We start from the raw sequence: 27,110 nt of genomic DNA, 5'->3' as shown, positions 1-27,110 counted from the left end.
TGTAGCAAAGAAAAAGTTAAAAATGAACCTTTACCAACAAGCAAAACTAAGTGTGAAAGGAAAGTGTTAACAGCTCCCTCATGAACAGGCCAAAAGCTCAGAAGTCATCATAAAAGGAACTTGTTATCTAAACCAGGTTTATTTTTCTTCATTTTAAGTTTTCCCATCATTATAGTGTGTATTTTGGCTGCAAGGCAATCTTGATAAATGTAAAGTCACCTTGAACCTAAATTTCCTTTTCGTAGTCATATAGTAGATGGTAATACGTAGTGGAGATTTTTAAAAAGCTCTATTTGGGCTTCAGGCATAGAGTAGGAATGGGAACATCTGGCATATAGGTTGACCTATAGAACTGGACACGTGCCCAATTTCATGAAGCCACAGAACAAGCACGAAGCAGTGGCATTCCTAATTAGTTTATTAACTTAACCATGTTCATGAATTGCCTGGGTGCCAGCACTGTGCTAGGTCTAGAAATACAACTGATTAGGAAACACAGACATGGACATAGCCCTCTTCTAGCTTACATTAGGATGGAGGAGATGACGAACAGACGAATAAGGGATATACAATACACAATGCAATTTATATATAAATAAATATAAGGACAAAATAGTCAGGAATTCCCCATGAATAGCCTTTACACCTGCAATTCTCTTTGACCTCTGGAACTCCAAACTCATACCCAGTTGCCCAGTCAGCACCTCATTGGATGTAAATTACCATGTTCCAAACCAAAACGATGTGATGTATGCCACTACCTGCAATTGTGGGTAAAGATGCTGAGGGCCAGGAACAAGGGTTAAAATCCAGTCAATTCTGCAGACCCCAACAACATCAGCCAAGAGGGGGAACCTTTTTCTAGGAGCCACAAAGTCTCTGCAAAGTCAGCTGAGGTCTTTCTCCTGGCCTCTCCACCTCAGCCCCATGCCTCCCAGTCTCAGTACTGGTATGTACATCTTTCCAGTGGCCTGGATTAAAATCCTAGAATGAGGCATCCTTGATTGCCCTATTTCTCAAATTCTTAGTACAACCTTTAGGACTTGCCTTCAAAATATATCTGGCTGCAATCACTGCTTGCCACCTCCACCCCACTACCCTGGTCCTAGCCACTCCAATCTTTACCAGGCTAACAAGACTGTCTATTTCAACCCTTGCTCTCCTAAAGTCTATGTTCCACACAAGGGCCAGAGGGATCCAGTTTAAATGTAAGGCAGCTCAGGCTGCTCCTCTTCTCAAAAACACCAGCTGAGGCTGGCATACTCATGGGGGCCCCACAGCCTGGCGCCCCTGCCACTTCTCTAGCTACATCGCCTCCTCTCCCCTGGATCCTCCTGTAGCTACAGTCTTCCCCTTTGGAGTCTTCACACAGGATGTTCTTTCCATCTAGTTATTCATGACGCTTGCCCCCTCACATCTTCAGAACTTGGCACGGTTGTCCACTGTCTCATTGGGACTTCCCCTGACTGCTATATTTTCAACTTTACTTTCCCTCTCCTGGCCCGTTGCTTCCTAGCATTCAGTCCTGCTTTAGTCTTCCCTGAAGTCATCTAGCACAGTACATATTCTGAGTTTGGTATATGTCTCCCCCATATCTCCAGATCAACAGGGATTTTGCCCATTTTGACTTCTGTATACCCAATGCCCAAAACAGGCCTAGTACCTAGCAAACACTCAAAAAATATTTGCTAAAGGAAGGAAATTCAGCACTGGAATGCTGGGCAGTGATGAGTGAATGCCTTCATAAGGGGGTCAGGAAAAACCTCTATGAAGAGGTAACATTTCAACAGAGACCTGCGTGAGTCAGCAATGAAGCTATGTGGATGGATGTCTCTCTGAGGGAAGCTTAGACACATGGCTTAGTGGTTTGGGGGCCAATTTTCACAGGATCTTGAAGGCCATTGTTAGGACTTGAGAATGGCTAAAAGCATTCCTAATGCTGAAAGCTGATCATGATGTAACCTGAGTTATGTTTCAGAAAACACACTAGCTCTTATGTGGGCAACAGACTGTAAGGAGACTATATTGGGAAAAGGGAGACCAGTTAGGAGGTCACTGCAGTAGTCCACAACACAAACCTGGACTGGTGTGGTCAGGTGCTTAGCTTAGTGTTTGGAGAGTAATGTCAGCCATTATGATTAAACTTTTGTATTAAATACAACAATTTGTGTAAGGCATACAGAAAAAATTCAACTTGCATTTACTTTCATAGTTAGGATGTTAGTAATGATAATACTGATAATGGTAATAAAAACAGAACAGATACTACCAGAAAGTGGCATGTTTTATTTGAAGGAAATAAAACATGGTAAAGTGATAATATAGGATGGGGTTACTTTAGGTAAGAACAACTAAGGAGGCGTCCCTGAGAAGGTGACCTTTGGATGGAGACCTCAACAGCAGAAGGAGCCAGCCAGGTGAGATCTAGGAACAGAGTGTTCCTGGCAAGGGAAATCATAAACATAAAAGTCCTAAGATAGGAGTGGGTCATAAAAATTAATGGACAGTATTCATGACATTTATTAAAATTGAGTTGCTAGACTCAGATCTGCAGTTGATTCTGATTTCTAGGTGGTAATAGCAGGCTCAAAAATTATACCATTCAGGCATAAGAAAGTATAAACTACACTAAGCACACGTGATTCTAGAAAGCCCCAAAGAATTCAACAGCCCAACAGTTAAGTCTGATTACAACAGAATCCTAAAGAGATAAGTACTGTTTTTCTTAAGAGATCACATCCAACCAGCACAGGTTTTGTTGGGAATTATAAACTGGAAAGCACTTGGCACATGTGGAAACTTAATATTAATTGCAGCTTTGAGAGGGAGAACAAAAGATGCTGCCAAATCCAGGATGAGAGGACATCCTGAAATGTTTTATCTTATTTTATACTATATTCACATATCCTCTGTCCTGTTCTATAAAACATTTAAGACAGCTGGAAATAGTTTATGAGGTTAATTGAAATACTGAGAGGGATATTTTCAAACCTTTTCAAGTTCCCAAATGAGGAAGGTTTGAAGTTTGATCAGAATTATATATTTGTTCATAATCAATTCACACATCCATAAAAGAATGTGAAGAAAGTTCTTTAAACAATTTCTTTAAAATGTATTCCAGCCTGTGAAGTTATGCATTTAACATGACTATATTAGATTATGTAATACACCATCATATATTGCTGTCCTGCCTTGCAATTAATTCAGATGTTATGACTTGGGAGGCACTGTCAAGCCTGCAAGCTAAGCACCAACTTCAGTTGATGTACTTTCACTGTGCTTAGGTTCAGAGCAGTGGGTCACCACTCAAAGTCAAAATACTTATTCTGAGCTCTTTCCCCTCTGCTATGAGAGACTTAGCCATAAATTTCTTTATATCCTCAAATGCTATCCTATATGACAACGCTCTCCAGATGAAACTTCCAAACCATTTTGTGTCCTTAGTCTTCCTTCCAACATGCCCATCCTCCAAACTTAAAAAACAAAAATGAAAAAAGAGGAGCATATGAAAATGATAGATATGACTTTATGATAAGTGAAGAGAATGGATCCTGATTTTACACTAACCTCATGATAGAAAGCAAATACGGCAATCATTCTGTCCTTTAAAGTCTTAGTCAAAGGAAAATGTCTTGTACTGTAATAAGTGACTCTGTAGCAATCAAGAACAAGGCCAATGTGATTAAGACCTTACATCCTTTCTGCCTTATTTCCACTCCTAAACTTGATGGAGGAGGAGGTAATGAGAATGAAATCAAAGCTGATTAGGACTCAGTGAATTTAACACTCACTTTAAATTTAATAGTGTTCCTAGAAAATGTTCTAAATTCCTTAACCGAATAAAAGTATTTATTACATAGTATCTTATCAATCTGAAATTACCCCCAAAAGGCAAGAGTCAGTTCTGAAGTCCCAGTCAGTTTAAAAACAAGATTAATCAGGTTATCTTGGAGCTTATCCACTACCACAGTGGTTCTTCATATGATTTAGCTGGGGTCTCAACTTCCTAGCAGCATCTACATTTCACTATCTATTGAAAAAGCGTGACTTTTGACCTTTGTCTTGAAAAGAGACCTAAAACTTCCAAATTAATTTTGACAATTGTTGTGTTTGGCATATAATGATAATGCAGTTACTTCATGATTCATGTATAAATCATCCACATAAGGTAATTAATTTTCTCTATAGTTCTTTTTGCTTTCTAAGTACCCTTCAATCTACCAGTCCACTTGCATCTGTATCCATACCTCTGCCTTCGCTCCTGTTCCTATCTGAGACCAGCCTCTCTCCTAAATACGAGATCTTAACCCTTCTCACTTAATCCAGGATTTTACTGAATCAATAATTTTCCCTCTTTACTGAACATTCACACATCAGCTTATAATCATGCTTGAATAGCCACATCTTAATATAAAAAAACAGCCCTTGACCCCAACATCTACCTCCAGCTAATTCCTTATTTTTCCAATTGCCCTTTATAGAAAAACTCCTCAAAGGGGTTATTTATACTCAATGTTACCACCTCCTCACTTTCCATTCTCTCTTTAACCCACCCAATCTGCTACTGTATGCACACAACAGTCTACAGAAGCTCTTCTTGCCAAGATCACCAATGGCTTTGCCAAAGCCAATCATTAACTCTACATTCTCATTTACTCCTGATGATTCCATACCTTACCCATACCCAGCCTGCTTTTCCTCCTCTGTTCTTTATCTCAGTAAATGGTGCCATCATTTGGCCTGTTGTTGGTCAAAATCCTACAATTATTTTTTCTCATAGCCTTCATTTAATTCATTGTCAAACCCTGAGAGCTCTACAGTGAAAGCATATATCCTTACTCCTTTACTTTTTCATCACCTCCAGCTACCACCCTAGTTTGAACATCCTTATCTTTTACCTAAATTATTGAAATAGCATCTTGCCCCTATATTCATCAGGGTTCTGTCACCTATATACAACAGGAAAAAGGACAAAATAAGAGCAGCTTACACTAGATAGAAATTTATTTCTCTCACACTAAGAAGTCCAGAGGTAGGCAGACCAGGTTGGTAGGTGGCTCAACAGTGTCATCAGAGACCCAAATTCCTAAATTCCAGCTCTAGAACACAGCTTCCATCCACAGTGTCACCTCATTGGGCAGAGTGATCCCTGGAACAAGGCTCTTTTGCACAGGCAAGCTGCAAGGCAGAAGGAGGAGGACAGAAGGGCAAAATAGAGCACCTCCTGCTGTGTCTGCTCTCTTCAAGCAGATGCCTTGGAGTCCTTCTGTTCATGTTTCATTGGCCAACACTTGGACACATGCAGCTATGAAGGAGGCTCTGGGAAATGTAATCTCTTATTTTAGGCAGCAGCGAGTCCAATTGAAATTTGTGGTTTTCCTTCTACACTGATGGTGAGAATGTAAATTTGTATAACCATTAAGGAAAACAGTATGAAGTTCCTCAGATAATTAAAACTGGAACTACCACATGATCTAGCAATTCTACTTCTGGGTATATATCCAAAGGAAATGAAATCAGTATATCAAAGAGATATCCACACTCCAATGCTCACTGCAGCACTATTCACAACAACCAAGACATGGAATCCACCCAAGTATCCATCAATGGATAAATAAAGAAAATGTGATGTATATGCACATAATGAATATTATGTAACCTTAAAAAGAAGGCTATTCTGCCATTTGTGACAACATGGATGAACCTGGAGACAATTAAGCTAAGAGAAATGGGCCAAGCACAAAGAGAGAAATACCACATGATCTCATTTATATGTGGAATTTAAAACAGTTGAACTCACAGAAGTAGAGAGTAGAATGGTGGTTATTCTAATGGGGATTGGGAAGACGTTGGTCAAAGGGTCAAAGTTTCAGTTAGAAAGAATAACTTCAGGAGGTCTATTGTACAACATGATAACTATAGTTGAAAATAATGCATTGTAGAATCTGAAATTACCAAGAGAGATTTTAAATGTTCTCACCAGACACACAAAAATAAGTACATGAAGTAAGGTATATGTTAATTATCTTGATTTAGGCACTGCACAATGTATACTTATATCCAAATATTCATGTTGTATAGCATAAATAATATATCATTTGTATTTGTCAATTTAAAATAATTTAATTTTAAAGATTGTGTATCTCCTATGAATGAGGAAAGAGAAAATGGATGACAAGGGTAGGCAACTAGCTGTTATACATCACACCCATTCAATCTCTTCTTTACTTAGCAACCACAGTGACCCTAAAATGTAAGACAGATTCCTAATCAAAACCCACAAGACTGGATAAAAAAGGATCAAGTGTTTTTCCTATCTTTCTGGTAGGAATTATATCTCAGGGTAGCTGAAAAGTTGATAAAGGAAAGTTTTTTTGTTGTTGTGTTTAGAATAATTCCAGTCAGTAAGTGCAAAATAAATTATGGAATTAGAAACTTGACCCTCAATGATTTAAGGTAATGATCCTTATTGGATCATTACAAAGACAAAACAAAACATAACAGACATTTATGCCTCTTGATGCAATGCAATTGGAAGTGCTACATCACCTATGAAGGATTCTTTCAAATAAATAAATAAATACTGGGCTAGACACTGGGGCTACAAGAGTGACCCAGATAGGACAGGGAAGAGCTAATTCCAGGCAGGAGGAAAACAAAATCCTGATCATTATTTTTGCCAACAAAGAATTATTGATTGTGGGAAATTTTATGACACATTTTAATTCAAAATGCTGGCAATATAGCTCTCATTACTGGTACACCTAGAACATAAAATATGCTCACATTTCTATTATTCTCAGGCTATGGCTTTTACATTTTATGTAACAAATCAGGAAAACCATTTTGACAACAAATTAGATATATTCTTAAAACATAACTGAGCAATCAAAATGCAGTGCCGCATAATTTCTTCAAAGCATTGCTGCCATTTCCAATATAACAGCACAATTGCAAACAGATGCTTTCTTAAGACCAAGGAAGTACTCTGTTTTACTTTCTCACAAAAGTTAATATTTTTCACTCTTGTTTTAATAGTAAAGATACAAATTTAAGAGGTCAAGAAAAATGTCAGGCTTCAGAATGTTATAGTGTTATTTTAAGATAACACTGACTATTATATTTCTACAGTGTATGATATGTATGCTAGGATTATTAGATTTATAACATATCCAATTTTTTTTAAGTCTGTGTGAGGAGAGATAAGGAAAGCCAAAGTGAATTTGCTGCACCTGTTATCTGGGTATTTGGCATCCTTAACAAGTTCCATCCCCGGGAAGCCAGATTAATAGATGACAGGGAAAACATTTAAATTGCATTATCATCTGTGATGTGCTAATAAACATGGATGCTGCAAATCCAACTGAAAGGGGACTGGTTTATGAAGTGTGGCATGCTGCAATTTACATATCTCACCCTCCAGATGTGAGGAGGGTAAATGAGAAAGGAGTGTGCTCAGATCAGCAGGGGATAAGGGGGAAAAGATGTGTATACTTTGGCTGTCAATTTGATCAACTGAAGAAACAGTGACACTTAGAGAAACGATTGACTTTTATTCTTCCTAAAATAAATCTGGCTCTAGTTGCTTCTCTGTTGCATTCTGGAGCAGTCTGAAAGACAGCATGCCTAATGCTAGCCAGTCGTTCTGTGCCTGGCCCTGTCGGCTTCCAGCAGAGAGGGCAAACTCTCTGAATACTGAGTCCACAGATACTGAATACACATCGTCAGTCTTAGCCAGCCAGCAAAAGCAGAAAACAACTTCTTCTTCAAAAAAATTAATTTCGTAAGTTATATACAGCTTAGAGTCTAAGTCCAATACAAAATCTTAATGTATCCAAAACTGGACAGCTAAATTTCTCATAGGTAACCACTGTCCTCATACATGTGTGTGAAGACTTTGATAACTTTCAGTATTTAGAAGTAACAGTATAACTTAGTTAATTTAACTTAAACAACATTTAACTTAGTTAATTTTTTAAATTAGAGGCTTCCCAATAGACATGCAATATTGGATAAATGGAATGGTAAGAGGGAATAAAAGAGCCAGGAGTAAGAAAATCAGTCACAAAATATAGCCAAGCAATAATCCTCAATGGGAATGTTAGCATTTCATATTTAATAATTAAATGCTAGTATTTTGGATTTATTAAGTAAAATACATTTAACTGTGTGTTTACTGTATAGATAAGCAATAACAAAATCTTTCTTTCTCTTTCTTTTAGCTTTTGATTATGGAAAATATATAACATATACAAAGACAGAATAGCATAACAAACCTCAATGTATCCATTGCCCAGATTCAACAATTATTAACATTCTGTTGTTCTGGTTTCATCTATACCTCTACTCACTCCCTCCTCTATTAGTCTACAGTTTTTAAGGTATATAAATTTTACCTTATTGAAAAGCACAAGTATTAACTGTATAATTTTGACAAATAAATTCATCCATGTAATCCATATGCCTATCATAATATAGAACATTTCATCTCCTCAGAAAGTCCCACATGTCATTTTTGTTTTTCTCGTTCTCTTTTCTTTTTTTTCTGTTTTATTTCAAAGATGTGGGGTACAGTTCAGGATTAGGTATACAAGTGGGCCTCGCACAGGTAAAGTTTGGGCCTCCCTTTGGTTCCTGCTTTGCCTGGTTTGAGATCAGGTCCCCTTATTGATGTTGTGTCCTCATCCCCACTCCGGCAGTATCCCACTACTGCCAATCCCTTTCTTATAGTACTATGGTAAATGTTCAGGGTCCGCTTATGAGAACATATGGTACTCTGTTCTTTGTTTCTGTGATAGATCACTGAGTATTCACATGTCATTTTCTCAACCAGACTACCTGCAGGTAGAACAGTACTTATCCAATAGAGAACATGTTTTCTCAAGTACAGAAAAAAATCAAGGAAAGTCAGTTCCTCAAATCAGTATGCTTTGTATCTCAAGCCTTACAAAGGCTTATAATCAGCTTCCTACAAAAATGACAGTGTAGAAATCTGACATGCAGACTAAATTCAGGCACTGTTCTCTCCACAGATAGTATTCAGATACAGAGTCTCCAGAAAAAAATGGGGAATTCAATAATACGTAACAAAAAAACCCGGTATCTGTAGTTAGCTATCTTTTTATTTATTTCAATAGTACTTCAAAAAAAATTACAGGTCCATAAGCACAACCTAAGATATAAATAGTAATACTAAAAAATGGCAAGATAATAAAAGCAGTATTATTATAATGGCATTTTTAACCACTCACCACAGGGAGTATATGCTTAACAGACCATATTAAATTCTCTATCCTTGCTCTCCAGAAAGTTAACAATAACAATAGTAGCAGGAATACTGGTACTGACATTAACAGCAGCTAATAAATATTAGCAGTGGGGAAGCAGGAACTCAAAACTAGTTCTATCTGACTCCTATGTGCCCTACTGATTCCAACCATAACAGAGCAACACAGATAAGCATGCATACTATTAACATTATATATAACCTACATTTTATTATGCCTATTTAAGTCTTGTCCTTCATACTTGCTCCTTTAGTCATGCCAGTAAAACTCTTTCCTCCTCCCTCAAGTTCCCACACAGGCTTGTAGAGAAGAAAATCTGACCAAAAATCCTGCCCTCTGGAGAAGGTCTGGGGAGGAAGCCCCTACCTTCAGCCTTCCTTCCTTGCTCCTTCCTTCCTAGGAGGAACCAGAATTTCTATGACTGAGAAGTGTGAGAGCTGGCTCTATCCTTCACAGTTGTGGTGCTCAGGGAACATAGCCTCCTCTTATTTATTTATTTATTTTTAATTTTAAGGGGGGCCCAATTCAGTGTTAGGTACATAAAGTAGTCATTGTACAGGTGAGGCTTCTTCTTTTTGAATGCAGGCTCTTCCTAGCCTGCCTTTGTGCATACAGGGATGAGCAGGCCAGGCAAGTCTTCATTCTCAGCAATAGTTTTCCATTCATTTTCTCAACCAGACTACCATAGGTCAAGTCAGCTCTTTACTGGGGGCACTTGGAACTAGTCACGGGGAAGAAGGAGACTCCATCAGGGCCTGGTCACATTTTTTGCCATTAATGAGGCTGATACTGTGGCTGATACTGTGATCAATATTTGGGTGTTATGTTTCCCAAACTAGTTAGAAATTAGGGAGGAAAGTTGTAACCAGCTGGGTCCCAGACTTCCAGAAGCCAAAATCTTTATCTCTTATCTCATCTTATTGCATTTGGACTATGTATTTTCCTTTTTGGTGTCCCTCTAACTATATATTTAAATATAAATATATTTATATTTATATATAATATAGTTATGCTGCAGTAGGGGCTGGGGGTGTGGGATGTCCAGTGAGATTCCCTTTCCTACAGCCTGGCTGCTTACAGCTCACATCAATCCTCAGCACTGTTTGATAATTCTTCCCTTATTCCCAGTGGTGCACTATTCCTTCCTCAGCTACTCTTTTCATCACCACCTTCACAACCATCAGTGACAACAATAGCACCATCTACACCACCAACACATACCAACACCACCACTACCAACACCAATACCGGCAACACCTACCTACCAACACTACTATCACCCACCAACACTATCAACACCAATACCACCACCACTGTCACCAGTGATAACAATACTACCACCATCTACACATTACCAATACCACCACCATCACCTACCACCCACCACCCACACCAACACTACTCCCAACACCAATACCAACACCTCTATGAATGTTCAGAATTGAACTGCAAACAGCTAATGACAAGGATTCAACTAGTTTCTTGGTATTACCTTGTTTTCCTCTGGAGTAAAGAGGATTCGGAATATGGATGGCACTCCTGGAGCTACTTTGTGGCTGGCATCTTTGGGGCTGATTACTTTAAAGTAAGGTGAACCTTCCTCAACAACTTTCACCATTCTTGGAATCTGCAGGAAAAAACACACAATGATGGACATTGTGCATGTAAAAAAGCAGAAGAAAAAGCACTGGCTTTGGAGTTAAACACAGACTGAAATTTCTGTCAACTACTTACTAGACACGTGACCCTGGTCAGATCTCAACTTCAGATGCCTCAATTTAAAAGGAGATGATAATTCCTATCTCTACTCCATACAAAGTAAGCACTTAATACATTTAGCTGTAATATTTATTACCATTATTGTTATTACTCATTTTCATTAATATTGCAAGTCTTTGTTTATTTTATTATATAAACGTGACTTAGCTAAAACCCCACCTACACAGTTGAGTTAAGCCGGGTTTCCCAACGTTTGGGAACTGCTCTGGAAGAAGCAGTCACTAACTGACTCCTTCTGGGAATCATCTGCTGCACATGCCACCTCATCCTTACAATAACTTTTGAGCTTCATTTTCACTCCCATTCTACAGATATTTGCCCAAAGTGGTACAGCCCCAGCAAGCAGTGGTGCTGGGAAGCTGGGGCTGTACCACCTTTCCATGGCATTGTCCTGAATAAACACACAATGAAGCGAAACAAAAGAGCAGTAGGCTATCCCCCAGGCCAGTCTTCCAACAGATTCCAACCGCTTCATTTTTTATTTTTATTTTTTTAAGAGACAGGATTTTGCTCTCTTACCAAGGCTGGAGTACAGTGGCACAATCATAGCACACTGTAACCTTGAATTCCTGAGCTCAAACCTCATTCCATCCTCCTTCCTCAACCTTCCAAGCAGCTAGGCCAAATAGCTAGGACTACAGGCACATGCCACCACCACCGGCTAATTTTTTATTTTTTATTTTTATTTTTGAGTTGGAATCTCCATCGCCCAGGCTGGAGTGCAGTGGCACACTCACAGCAACCCCAGCATTGATCTGTTGGACTCTGGCGATCCTTCCGCCTCAGTCTTCCAAGTAGCCAGAACTACAGGTGCATGCTACCACGCCAGGCTAATTTTTTTTAAAATTGTAGACACAAGGTCTCACCAAGTTGTCCAGGCTGGTCTTGACCTGTGGGTTCAAGCAATCCACTAGCCTCAGCCTCCCAAAGTGCTTGGATTACAGGCTGAGATACTGAGACTGGCCAACTTTTTTTTTTAAGATGGGAGTCTCACTGTGTTGCCCAGGCTGATCTCACTGTGTTGCCCAGGCTGATCTCGAGCCCCTGTCCCTAAGTGATCCTTCCACCTCAGCTTTTCCAAAGTGCTAGGATTACAGGCATGAGCCACTGAACCTAATATCTCCATTCTTTTAAAGTCTCATTTCTTTGCTGGAATCTGAACCTGGATTAGTCTGACTCTTGAGTCTGTGTTCTTATAATTGCATCCCAAGTGGAATTGTATTGTGGTTTATAGAGTGTTCTGGCTTATTCTCACCCTGTGTGTGCGAGAGAGAGAGTAAAAAATAATGACCAAATAGGCTCTGTCGTTTGCACTCCATGCCAGTGAGGGGGCAAATAAAAGGAAAATGGCACAGAAAGCATTTCTAGAGGCCCCAAATCTCTCCCAGTGGTTCTTTATGAGACCATGAACAAGGAAGCAGAGAAGCAGGTTCACATCGGCCACCTAGTACGAGGGTCTTGGAGTAACTCACCAAAGGACAAGCCTGCCTAGCCTGGAGAAAACTGTGCTTGTTGTAGCTGGACATCCCCTGGATAGAGACTCTCTTTTCATGGGGCCAACCCTCTGGCTGCATCTTACCAGGAGCTGTTGGGTTATCCGTAGGAACTGAGTGTCCGTTCACAGACAAAACTTACACATGCCCTTTACCCTTGACTTATTCAACATATCCACTGATAGTTATTTCTTGTTTAGGGTCAGGGAGGAACAGCCAGAGGATCCTTTAGACTAGCTCTTCTCTGCCTTTAATAGCCTAAAAATACCTGGACAAGAGTCAAAGTAATAGAGAAAAGGACAAGAGAGTTGGACATGAGAACAGAATTGGTTGGCAGCTCTACATAAAAAGAGAGTCTTAATGTTTATGCCCTGTACCTCTCTTGAGTTCTAGGAACATAACCCTGTGCACCTCAGGTTCTTTTTCTTTTCTTTGCCTGGCTTTAAGTTTCTGTTCCATGAGCTTCTCTTGCTAACACTATTGCAACAAAGAACTAAATATACCATTTTCTCCAGAGTCTGACTTTGCTGTCACTAAATCTCCCCATTGATCTCTGAAAGGCATCACTGATTCCTTTAATGAGCTACTGTACCAAATATAACTGCAAGTCTTCCCATTTGCTTTGGATCCTTGCATAGTCTTCACTTATTTTCTCATTTCTTATAGATAGAATGTTTTTATCTCTCCATTCTTAGATCCCTATAAGTATTTCCTATTTGTTTTTACATCTAAAGTTTAGCAAATTTCAGATGCCTTCTTCCTCCATCCGATTACTTTTCACACCTATGTGTGCTTCATGCTGACCTTCTGTGTTTCTTTGATTATTGTTAGATGTCAAGGAAATCCTCAGGAATTTAATGCCTTCTCTTGAAATAAGTGCTAATTTATCTCTGAAGAAAAAAGCATAAGGCTGGGGAAGAAATCCTCAGGTGCAATCACTAAGAGACAAGATAGAGACAGCAAGAGCAGCTTTACAAAACTCTGCAGACAAACTCTGAAGGATATCTGATACAGAAGGGAGAAGATAGGAAAGGGATCTACATATTTTAGAAAAGGTTCGATTTTTTAAAGTATAATCTGTAAAATAAAATGCATTGCAGAATATAAATATAAATGTTCAACTATTACAATTCACATGAGTAGAGTTTATACTGCAAATTGGGGAAATGATGACTCCAAGAAAGAGTACATTATCATTCATGGTGATTTCTCTATCCTAAAAGAAGACCTATCACAGTTCATCATGCATGAGCATTATAGGTCATTCATCTAGTCAGTCCTATATTCAATAAAAAGTTAGTGCGCATGTTGGGAGCTCACCATTTGCTGAGCACTGGGTAAGAATGAACATATAGCAACAAACAAACACCGTCTTGTCTTTATTAAGCTTACAATCAAAGGACATGCTTTCATACTATTTTCCTAAATGTACCAAACTAAAGAATTTATCTAAGATCCTACAAGATTCCATTTTACTCAACCCCTTCTCACATATTCTGAAAAAGTTTGCCTACTCCATTGAACATACTCACTTTGTCATTGTTCCTCAAAACCAGTGGAACTTCATAGACTTCACAAGGAGTGTAGTTCTGAAATATAATTTCTGATGGGAAGGGCTGGAATAATGCCTGTTCCAGGTCAATTCCTGAAAACTATAATTGAAAGAGTAAATTATTCTTATAATCACAGAGTGACAAAAATGACTGGGGAAGAAAAGAAAATACCACATAGACCTATGGCCATTAAAACTAAGATGATGGAAAACATTCAAAAGGGGTAACCACTGTAAACATTAATAGTTATAATTAGTGAGATTATTGTCATCAACTTCTTTAATATAAAATAGAAATTTTTGTCTTCCATTAAAAAAATAGACTATTATTACAATGCCAACACCAGACTTCCATTTCCAGTAACGATGAAGGATTTGAACCAACCCCTCACCCCAGTGAAGTAGAAAGAAAATGGAAGGAGTGTATGATCACAGATACAAGTGAATAAAAGGGTACAAAAAAGAGACTGTAACTGTATCAAGTGCTGTGAGATAACCCAGGTCTGCTGAGCTAGTCAAGCTCAAAAATGAAGTTTAAGATAATCAAAATACGTAACTCAAAGTAAGAAATATAGAGATAGTCTGATTAATGTCATTTTAAGAAAATGGAAATGAACAGAAAGTCAAAAATAGATTAAAGAGGAAAGGATGTTCCTATGAAAAAATATAATTTAAGAAAAACTTTCTAGAAATAAAATAAGGCTACACAGTACCTCAGGAAAAATTTGGTGATATCCTAATAAAATTACTGGATATTAAACAGGAATAAATGGTCTTTAGGCATACAGGCTAAAAGACTGAAGTATCTATAGGGGGAGAAATCAAGCTGGTTTCATACTTCTACATCATTTAAAGTCAGAAGGAAGTGAGGAAAATGCCTGCAAAGTTGTTATGATAATTTGTGACCCAACAAATCTTTAGTTCATTATAAAGGCAATACACAAATATTACCAAACACATAAAACCAAGGACATGCAGTTTTCATAGACTCTTCTTGAAGAAAACAGTAGGGGATGACTGTTATTCAACTAAGAGAAAAAAGGTTAAATTTCAGAATATAAAGTAAAAATAACCAACTGAATTGAGAGAAGAAAAAGGAGAGAAGATGCAATGTAGTTAAGTATCTAACTTCCTCATTTTTCAGAGCTGTAGTCAAAAAACATGAAGATACACACACTAGTAGTACATACCAAAAACAACAAAAAAAAATACACATAGCCTGATCTTAGTCATGCTTTCAGACAAAAGGAAATAACCCTTAATTAGGATAAATTAGCTTTGGAAGAGGCCACGTTCTCTCCTCTCATATTTGGAGAGTCATTGTGGGGAAAAGAATAAACAACTAATAACTAAAGCTGGCAATGCTCAGAATGGTGAAGTCTAGGCAGATCCTTGACAGGGGAGGCAATGGTGTAGTAGCAGGGAGAGCAAAAGAGCCTCAGGGCCTCATTCTCACATAGAATGTAACTCTGGAAAACTCTCAGGAATAACTTGGTAAGCCTTTGAGAGAGGTCTAACCTCCAGCAGCCCAACTGATGGAGGTTCATATCATAATTTGTTCATTAAAAGTGAAGCATATAATTTAAGAAATGAATTAAAAAGTAGGAACTAAGACCTTCCTTTGTAATCATATGCTTTGAAAGCTTAGAATATATGACTTACATTAGAATACAGAAATATGTTAAAATACTATTCTTTTTTAAAAAAATTCTTTAGAGACTAAAATGAACCAGAATAGACAACAAATGCCTACTTCAATAAAAAAATAATAAATAAATTTCATCTTTTTCCTTTCTAGTGGGCAACTAGGTAAGGAGAGATTACTTGCTATGCTAAGATGATAATTTAATTGGGGTTGGCCAACATAATTCTTAGAATTATTTCTAACCTGTAAACAATATAGTGTCAAAGTATCCAGAAAGAGCTAAGAAAGAAGTGTGACTAGTCAAAGTTATTTTAAATGAGGTTTACACTTATTAATTGCAGTTTTGACCACACCAAATCACAGATATCAAAATCAACAGAGGTAGAAAAGGAGTATATTAAACAACCCAATAAGGAATTAGTTAGCTAGGAAACAATAACTTTTGTGTAGTTATTGCTGTTCTGGAATTTTCACATTATTCCAGGGACTACTTTATGTGCAAGTATGACAGAAAGCAGTTACCTTTTGGTGTGTTGTTTCCCCCATATCTAAGAGTTTGATGATCTGTGGTCGGCACATTGAACGTGTGTTTGCCAGTTTCTGCTCCGTGGTGAGGGACATTTCTTTTAGGAACTCTGAGGGTGTAAGCTAGAATTTAAAACAATAAGAGCCAAAGATTCATGAGTGGTTATACTAAAAAGTGTTTTCATAAGTGCTAGTAATGAATAATTTGTGTTTGCAGCTTTCAGGATAATTCTAGAATGCCACTAAAGTTCCTTTATAAAATATTTAAAAATAACTAAATTATATAAGAGGAATATCCATGCACTTCTGAAGTCTTCGCACAGTAATCTAAAATGGCATGTGGTTGCTGTTTCCTTATGATTTTGAAGGAATAACACAAAAAAACCTGAGAGAAAAAAATCAAGAAATTGCATGGGAACATGTCCAAAGAGTTTAACATTTATGCTCAGAAGAGTCATCTAAGCATAAAACTCTCAGTTTGTAACATTGCTTACAGATTCAGAGATAAGGAGTTTGAAATAATTCTATTTCTCGACTGAAGTTATAACCTGCAAACAAAGCTTTTGGGTGTTTAGCTATAATGTTATATTATGTTAAAGAGAAACCTTATAAAATGCAAAGGATCTTAGAAGCATGATTCTGTTACTTAGGAATGAGTCTGAACTTTTTAGACATCACAAGAGCACATTTAGAACTTGCTTTGAGGAGACTGAGTGTTTTTAGGATGGAATGGCCATAGATGTAGACCTTGCTTTTTAAGAGCTCTAACCTAATCATCAGATTCAGCAGCCAGTCATATTTGTATGCCGTAATAAGACCACAAAGTACTTTCACACTTTCCAGTGTTATGAGAAAAATATATAACCTGTCATTTAAATAAAACTAGCCTACCAAGGGATTAGTTAGCCAGAACAAATCACAATTATTGTTATAGAATGTTCACATTGTTCCAGGGCCTACTTTATATATGTAAGGAGATTGTGATCATTGGCAGCTACTTAAGGCTTAAGTATATGCCAAGACTTTTTTAAACATTCAAGGGTATATAATTTAGCTGATTTGTTTTGCCTTGGGTTAAAGTCAATGAATTTCAAGGAATGCTTATTTTCCTACAGTTTTGTTTTCCGTGATTGAATCAATTTAAATGAAGACCTATTTCTAATATAGCTTTCAACTTGGTTTTTAAGTTCTTTTTGATTGGAACCCAAATAAGGATAATAAAGTGTTAAGAGGTTTCAGCTATATTGTGATTTAAATGAAAATAATGAGGTCTTAAAGGCAAAAAGTCAGGAATTTCTTTAAATATACACAACCACCACAAAAGAGAATGAAGACTGATTTTATTTTTTTAATTGGAATGTAACTTAAGATTAGTTTTAAAAATGCAGCAGGCCGGGCTCGGTGGATCAACCTGTAATCCCAGCACTTTGGGAGGCTGAGGCGAGTGGATTGCCTGAACCCACAGGTTCGAGACCAGCCTGGGCAAATTGGTGAGACCTCGTCTCTACAATAAAATAAAAAGTAGCCGGGCATGGTAGTGCACATCTGTAGATCTGGCTACTCGGAAGGCTGAGGCAGAAGGATCACCTGAGCCCAGAAGGTCGACACTGGGGTGGCTGTGAGCGTGCGTGCCATTGCACTCCAGCCTGGGCGAAGGAGTGAGACTCCAACTCAAAAAAAAAAAAAAAAGTGCAGCAAATACTATCCCTAGCACTGGAAATGTGTATTAATATTTCCTATAGCATGTGGTTCATAAATAATTTCTCACCAAATCATTATAAATCATTAAGGCTATAAATATATTTTATTTTAAAGAACAGAAAAAAATGTACTTTTCCTAGACACTATTTAGTCATTATTTTAATGCTTTATATTTTGTAAATATATAAACAAAAATTATTCTTGCCAATCAATAGGTGATCAATTATTAGGTTGAACCCTGTGAAATTCTGATATTTGACTCTTTTGAACTGAACAAATAACAGTTTCACATAGTTCTACCTAATATTTAGAAGACCTTATTAGTTTGTTTATATAGTTTTACTTCTACTGAGTAATTTAAGCAATTTAAACCCCTACTTTGATGTATGCAATTTCAAAACTTCCCAGGCTTCTGTAGGTGCCTATGATCTACAGAAGCTGCCGTTCTAACTAAAATGATATTAATTAGTCAGTAATTCTGTTTAGTATTGTGACAATGCCAAATAGCAACTGACATTCTCCTAAGGAGATTGCACTAAGTATTTTACATGGAAATTCCCTGATATATTACCATTTGGTTTACTTCTTCTTCTGCAACCACTTTTGGATTCAGGGGTGGTAAAACTTTGCTTTGGAATCCTTTGAGCATTTTGACCAACCCCATTTGAACAGCCCCCATGGACTCCTCAAGTCTTCTACTTGTCATTTTTAGTGGTTTTCTTTGTTCACCTAAGAATGAAAAAAAAAGTTTTAGAACTCATACAGTTAATTCCTAATACAGGTCACAATTTTTTGAAGCTTTTCAAATACAGAAAGGTTTAGGAAATACCGATCTTAAAAAAAATACATCAAATGCTTGGAACACAAATCTTATTTAATAAAAGATTCTATTCCATACGACTAATCTAGGTTTGCCCTCCTCCCAAAGAATCCATTTTAGGCAGACTAAGGGATTCTATACTAAGCTTGGGAAGACATGTAAATACAGACTGTTCCTACATCTTGCCACTTTTATCTTCTCAAATACTACACAATAAATATAATTTATCTGCATATTTGACATTTTTCTCTTATGGCAATCAACCCTTCAAACAGAATAAACACAAGACTCCAGGCCTTCACAGCTGGGCAGAGACTCTAAATAATCAACATAAGATAAAATGGGAAAGAAGAAATTCCTGGAAAAGTTTTAAAGTTTATGGTTACATATAAGTCATTAAACAGTCACAAACATCTCTACATCAAAGAAATATGAATCTCCCTTTTCCATATTCTTGCTCAGACTATGGAAGAACCCTTGCAATTTCAGGAACCCATCTATGACTAGGAAGGGATTTCTATTTTCATTTTCTATTTTTATTAATAGCAGGCTAGGTTATTCAACACTTGTGCAAAAAAAAAGTGTGATAAAATGCCAAACAAAAACCCTAAAGCCACTTAAAACCTCTCAAAACAGTAAGAAATTGCCAGACCAAATCATAGGAGAATTCATAGGAGGTATAATAGAAAATATACCTCCTCAGGAGCAAATGGAACAGTCACACAAATTTGTTCATATATCAGGGAACAAAGAAACATTAGTAGGCTGTATAACCCCAAAATATTACAAATAATACTCTTATCATTGTATCAAAAACTAGAAATTAAAAGATTAAAAAACAAGACTGCTCACTTGGAAATTTTAAAGCCTTCAACTAAAAAACAATATGAGGTTAAAAAAAAATCCATGAAAGTAAGAAGTTACATTAATCATTTTTTATTATATTATTATAGTTGCAAAGAGCTAAAAATATGGTGGTATAAACTATCTAGCAAAATTATATATGCATATACATTTGACTCAGCAATTTTTATTCTAGGAATCTTTCCAAATGACATACTGGCTAAAATATGAAATGATAACATAAATTATAACAGTGGATACTTATAGGGCAAATAAAGGAACAACACAGAGGAGACAGGAATGAAAGAAAGATTTCTCTGAATGTACCTCACTATATAGTGTTGACTTTTGAAACATGTAAATGTTTTACATATCAAAAACCAAACAGAAACAAGAGGAAAAAATCGATTCTTAAAAATTGAAAACAGCCGGGCTCGGTGGCTCAGCCTGTAATCCCGTGCCTTTGGGAGGCTGAGGTGAGTGGATTGCCTGAGCCCGTGGGTTCGAGACCCGCCTGGGCAGCGAGACCTCATCTCTACAATAAATCAAAAAATCAACCGGGCGTGGTAGCGCACGCCTGTAATTCCGGCTACTTGGAAGGCTGAGGCGGAAGGATCGCCGGAACCCAGCAGTTCGAGGCTGCGGTGGCCGGGAGCGGCCACTGCACTCCAGTCTGGGCGACTGAGTGAGACTCCAACTCAAAAAAAAAAAAAAAAAAAAATTGAAAACAAACTGAAGCAAATGAACCTTGTTGTATATCGCCTTGATATCATAACCACAAAGAGAAGACAATTATTCCAACTAACCTTAAACCACAGTATTTTGACTGTATATCCTCAATGGGATATGCTATACAAAATAGAGGGTGGCAGAGAAATCTTACCATTTATTCAGTATCTTCCTGTTGGCCATATCCTGAGTAATAATATTTTTTAAATAAATAAGTATATCAATATTGTTAGAAACCAAGGATTTCCACATTTTAAAAATTATATAACCGAAGAACTTCTTATATTAGGAAACCCTAGTTAAATTGAAAATATGAGTGCAGGCTCATGATGATTTTCTCTTTTTAAATAACCTGCCCACTAAAAAAGCCCAGAAGTAATAAAAGTCTAGTAGCAGTGACAGTGCAGAGACCTAGATTGTGGTCTCCAAACACCGTTTACCACTAAAAGGTATCACAACTCCTTGGAGAAATGGGTAATTCCAGGACAAGGACATGAAACATATAAGATGAACTTGGAACATTCTATCATACCATAAAACAAGAAAGTTATTGAAGACTACTTTGTGTCAAGGACCCAGAGCAACTTGAAAGAATTCCCATTCACCAAAGACAGCACAATTTGAACATTTTTTTAAAGTCTTCAATAGATTCGTTGCTAAAAATCCGAGTTCAAACGATACTCAAATGTATCATTGGTCACAAATAGAAGTTGCTAAAGCACCAAACTAATTATTTTGGAAATAATAAAAGGAAAGAATCAACTGTTTACTCTGCAAACTTTTTTTTTTTTTGAGTTGGAGTCTCACTCTGTTGTCCAGACTAGAGTGCAATGGCCACTCCCGGCCACTGCAGCCTCGACCTGCTGGCCTCCGGCAATCCTTCCACCTCAGCCTTCCACTTAGCCGGAACTACAGGCATGTGCTACCACGCCCGGCTGATTTTTTGATTTATTGTAGAGATGCGGTCTCGCTGCCAGGTGGGTCTCGAACCCGCGGGCTCAGGTAATCTGCTCACCTCAGCCTCCCAAAGGCGCGGGATTACAGGCTGAGCCACCGAACCCGGATCTCTGCAAACTTTGTATAAACTGCATAGTTTATGAAAGAAAATTATTCTTTATAGAATAATTGCAGCTAATAAATGCAGGGAAGAAATGACAGACAGATGATAGCCATTTTGCCGCCCCTAATGAAATGAAAAATCATCAGTACTAAAACAATTAGGCAACATGTTGTTGGAGAACTTTATAGTGGCTCAATCAGGCTGACAACACCTGAGCCCTCTAAATCAATCTTAACCCTAAAAGAGTTAAAACAGGCACAATTTAAACCTAAATCTAACTAAGCCTCTAAACCTAAGGTTGCAGGAGATAGAGGGAATGGAGAAACATATATATTCTGTAAGAATACAATTAAACCAAATCCAGAATATGGGAAATGTTGAGGGAAATGACCCAGTTTATTCAACTAATAAATAGCATGAGGAGACAGAGAGAACTTTTATGAATTAAAACAGTCTTATACGTGAGGCCCAAACTTTACCTGTACATTGACCATTTGTATATCTAACCCTGAATAAAAATTAAAACACTCTTATACCAACCAAATGTAAGTAGGACCTTGTTTGGATTATTATTCAGAGAGTGAATAATAGATTATATAAAATAACTATCATTCACTAATTAAATATTTTTATTTAGTCAGGCATGGTGGCTTATGCCTATAATCCCAGGACTTTGGGAGGCGGAAGTGAGAGGATTGTCTGAGCCCATGGGTTTGAGACCAACCAGGGCAACTTGGTGAGACCTCGTCTCTACAATAAATTAAAAAATTAGCCAGGTGTGGTGGTGCACACCTGTAGTTCCAGCCACCTGGAAGGTTGAGATGAAAGGATCACCTGAGCCCAGCAGGTTGAACCTGCAGTAGCCGTGAGCATGCCACTGCACTCCAGCCTGGATAACAGAGTGAATCTCCAATGCAAACAAACAAACAAATGAATTACATAAATAAATATTTTTATTTCATTAATACTATCAAATTATATCTATTCCAAACAATAGTGATGCTATTGTTGTTTTAATTATTTGATAAATATGTCAATAAACTTAAAATACTTAAAAAATTATTCTTTTTGTTGGGTAGGATAATGGTACTGTGGGTATTTTTTAAAAAGGGAATTCTTATCTGATAGAGATATTTAGTGATGTACAAGAGAGAACCCCCCAAAATTGGAATTTATTTATAAAAAATTGTGTATTTATTCTTACATGTTTAAACTACTGATTAAAAATAGAGCAGACATACTTTTCCCTATTCCTTCCACTAACTAAAAATTCTAGACATTATATATACAATAAACAAAAGAAGACTGAAAGGCTGAGAGAAGAATGCAGACCAGTGAGGGACTACAGGGTGGTGAGTTCTCTCCATTTTTTGTTTTTGACTCATATATCTCAAACTGGATGCTGGAAAAGCCAACCAAATCTGGAAATTTGAAAGGCATGATGAAAAGAAGTCCCAAGAAAAGCATGCTCTCTCTATTCAAATAATCAGGAAAGGTCCAACTCAGCAAGACAGAAAACTTTTAGACAAAACCATCCTACTCTTGCTACACACCAGCGGAAAAATTATATATTGCATACTCCCTTCAGTGCAGCCAATAAAGGCAGAGTTGGGGGCCTAGACTTTCACCCTCACCAGGCTGTAACAAGCTGCCCCAACTGCTCTGCCAACATGAGAAGACCAAGTGAGGAGCAGAGATTTCCATTCCTATTAGGCAGTAATGAACACAACCCCACATATACACTCCATGGTGTCAGTGGAAACCATGTGGGGAAACCAGGTATCTACTCCATTCAGGGGTAATAAAGCAACTCTTTGCTGTACCACTGGAGTGATGTCAAAGGACGCCTCACAGAGACTCAGGATATTTATCATCATCTAGCAGTAACAAGACCACAACTCTACCCTGCAGTGTCAGTGGAGGTCACATGGAGAACAGTTAATGAGGCATGTCTATCCTTCTCAGCCAGGGTGTTATCAGCAAAAGGCTAGTGACTAACTTAAACTCTCAATACCACCCAACCCTATCAAGAAGTCCCTCCTCCCTCATGTGTTAACAGAGCTTAAAGGGAAGAAATGGGACTTCCATTTCCATTTGGCAGTAATTAGGCAGAGTCACCCTCCTCAACTACAGCAGTATCAGAGGTGGGATGCTATGACAGAGGATTAAGTTAAGGTCTCATAACATAGTACCCCAAATGCCCAAGTATCAATAGAAAATCACTCATTTCAGTTGGGCTTGGTGGCTCAGCCTGTAATCCCGCACTTTGGGAGGTTGAGGTGAGTGGATTGCCTGAGCCCGCAGGTTCGAGATCCGCCTGGGCAACTTGGCGAGACCAATAAATCAAAAAAAAAAAAAAAAAAGCTGGGTGTGGTAGCACGCGCCTGTAGTTCCAGCTACTTGGAAGGCTGAAGAGGAAGGATCGCCGTAGGCCAGCAGGTTGAGGCTGCAGCCACTGCACTCCACTATGGGCGACAGTGTGAGACTCCAACTCAAAAAAAAAGAAAGAAAGAAAGAAAGAAAAGCACTCATTTCAAGAACTAGGAAGATATCAATTTTAATGAGAAAAGACAATCAACAGATGCCAACAATGAAATGACAATTTCAATTAGAATTTCTAACAAGGGTTTTAAAGAACCATCATAAAATGCTTCAACATACAACTATGAACATTCTTGAAGTCAATGATAAAATAGAAAGTCTCACAAAGGAAATAGAAAGTCTCAACAAATAAATAAAAGCTATAAAGACAGGAAATGGAAATTTTAGAACCTGAGGACTATAACAAAAGATCTAGCATGCATGTCATCAGAGTCCTAGAAAAAGAGGAGAAAGAGGAGTAGGCTGGAGACGTATTTGAAGAAATAATGACTAAAAACATTCCAAGTATGGTAAATGACACGACTGTACAGATTCAAGAAGCAGAATGAATTTCAAACATAATAAACCTAAAGAAAACCATGTCAAAATAGATCATAGTTAAATTTCTGAAAATCAAAGTCAAACAAAAAAACTTGACAGCAGCAAAAACAGAAATAACTCATCTATAGAGGTAAACCAATTCAAATGGCAAAGGCTTTCTCATCATAGACCATGAAGGCTAGAATATATATATTTCCAATTTTTAAAATTTTGTCAAATTTTGTTTTGGAGTCCAGGGTATGATCTGTCTTGGTATATGTTCCCTGGACACTGGAAAGCATGTGCATTCAAGTGGCTCAATATTTTCAAGTGATGGGGGATAAAAGAAATATCAACGCAGAATTCTATATCCCACAAAAATAGCCTTCAGGGAGGAAAGGAAAATTAAGGCATTGTCAGAAGAGGAAAACTAAGATAAGTTGTCAATAGTATATGTACCCTAAAAGAACAGCAAAGAAAATTCTCTAAACAAAGAGAAAATGATTTTTAAAAGGCATCCTGGAACACCAGGAAGGAAGAAAGAACAATAGAAAGAGAAAAAGCATGAATAAATACAATAGTCTTTTCTTTTACTCTTGAATCTTCTAATTTATGTTTGATGGTTGAGGCAAAAATTATTACACTCTTTATGTGGTCCTAAATGTGTGTAGGTGAAATATTTAAGACAATTATAAAATAAATTGGGAGGATAAAGTGACATACGGGGAGACTTCTATACTTCAGTCAAACTAGTAAAATGTTGCCATCAGTAGACCATAATAAATTGTGTGTGTAAAATGCATTACCTAGAGCAATCACTAAAAAAGATAAAATGCTAAAAACCATTATACGTAAGTCAAAATAAGATTCTAAGGAATGTTAAAAAAAAAAAAACCAGGAAGAGGAACAAACAGAGAAACAAAGAGAAAACACACTGAGAATAAAATGACAGATTTAAACCCTAATTTTTCAATAAGTACATTAAAAGTAAACTAACTACACCAAACAAAATACAAAGATTGACAGAGCAAATAAAACAGATGACCTAACTATATACTGCCTTACAAGAGAATCACTTCAACTATAATGATATATATAGACTGAAAATAAAGGGATCGAAAATGTGTGCCATGAAAATGTTAACCCAAGGAACGCAAGAGTGGTTATAGTAATATCAGATAAATTTGACCTAAAAATAAAAGAAATGATCAAGGACATTACTTAATGTAAAAGAGAAAATCTGTCAAGAAGACAGAGCAATCCTAAATCTAAATGTACCAAATAACAAAGCTTAAAAATATGGGATACAAAAACTCATAGAACTAAAAATAAATCTATACACATCCACAATTGTACTTAGAGACTTTAACACCCCTTTCTCAACAATTGATAAAACTATTAAACAGAAAATAAATAGGATATAGAGGAATTCAACAACACCATTGACCAATAGGATTTAATAAACATTTATGTAATAGTCTACCGAACAATAGCAGAATGCACATGCTTTCCAGTGTCCAGGGAACATATACCAAGACAGATCATACCCTGGGCTCCAAAACAAAATTTGACAAAATCTTAAAAATTGGAAATATACAGAGTATACTGGTTGATCACAATGGATTTAAACTAGAAGCTCGTAGCAGACAGATAATAGGAAAATCTCCAAACACTTGAAAACTAAATAACACATTTCTAAATAATACTCAAGTCAAAAAAGAAGTCTCAAGGGAAATTAAAAATACATTTAATTGAATGAAAATTAAAATATAACATTTTAAGATTTGTGGGCTACAGTAAAAATGGTGTTGTCAGAAAAATTTAAAGCACTATCGCTTAAGGTAGAAAATAGTAAAAGTCTCAAATCTATCATCTAAGCTCCTAATCCAGAAGAAGAAAAAGAAGAGCAAATAAAACAAAAGCAAGTAGACAAAAGGAAGTAATAATGATAAGACCAGAAAAAAATGAAACTGAAATAGAAGCTATAGAGAAAATCAATGAAACAAAGAACTGGTTCTTTGAAAAAATGAGTAATATTGACAAACTTCTAGCAAAGAAAGACACAAATTACCAATATCAAGAATGATACAAGAGACATTAGTACAGACAATTAGATATCAAAAAAATAATAAGGGAATACTATATATAAATCTCTACACTCATAAAATTGACAACTTTAAAAGTGAACTGCATCAATTCCTCAACATATTATACTATAACTCACTCCAATATGAAATAGATAATTTGAATAACCCTATAGTTATTAAGGAAACTGAGTTTATAGTTTTATAATTCCCCAAAATAGAAATCTTCAGGCTCAGACGGTTTCACTGGAGAATTCTACCAAAAATTTAAAGATAACACCAATCAATCTCTTCCAGAAAACAGGAGAGAAGGGAACACTTTGCAATTTGTTTTATGAAGCATGAGATAAAACTGACAAAGTAGGAAAAAAAAGAAAATTAAAACCAATATCTCTCATTAATATAAACAAAAAATTAATAAAATATTATCAAATTCTTACCAATATATTTAGCAATATGTAAAAATAATTATGTACCATGACTGAGTGAGTTAAGTCTAGAGATGTAAGTCTAGGTCACTGTTCAAACATCAATTAATGTAATTCATAATATTAGCAGGCTAAAGAGAAAAAAAATCATATGATCATATCAATTTGTGCAGAAAAAGCATTTGACAAAATTCCATTAATAATTTTAAAAATCCCAGAAACTAGGAATGTAGGGAAATATAATGAAGAAAATATACAAAAGT

General features: G+C 36.8%; 1 protein-coding gene across 1 annotated transcript in view; it reads right to left on the bottom strand.

Annotated features, from left to right (window-relative positions):
- The window catches only part of LOC103274674 (hydrocephalus-inducing protein homolog), a gene marked incomplete at its 3' end in the record, with an annotated part of 68,845 nt that extends 50,136 nt beyond the window's left edge, over positions 1 to 18,709 (bottom strand). The window contains exons 1-4 of the mRNA XM_008072109.2: positions 18,554 to 18,709; positions 16,279 to 16,404; positions 14,092 to 14,211; positions 10,780 to 10,914 (exon numbers count right to left, since the gene is read on the bottom strand). Coding sequence (XP_008070300.1) covers positions 10,780 to 10,914; positions 14,092 to 14,211; positions 16,279 to 16,404; positions 18,554 to 18,688 — 516 coding nt within the window. The remainder of the gene's footprint in view (positions 1 to 10,779; positions 10,915 to 14,091; positions 14,212 to 16,278; positions 16,405 to 18,553) is intronic.
- Positions 18,710 to 27,110: the final 8,401 nt, after the last annotated feature.

This window comes from Carlito syrichta, unplaced genomic scaffold (assembly GCF_000164805.1).
Source record: "Carlito syrichta isolate Samal-C Ts95f unplaced genomic scaffold, Tarsius_syrichta-2.0.1 Scaffold114254, whole genome shotgun sequence".
NCBI classification, from domain to species: Eukaryota; Metazoa; Chordata; class Mammalia; order Primates; family Tarsiidae; genus Carlito; species Carlito syrichta.
The sequence above is the reverse complement of the archived record's forward strand: the minus strand, read 5'-3'. Positions and strand labels throughout refer to the sequence as shown.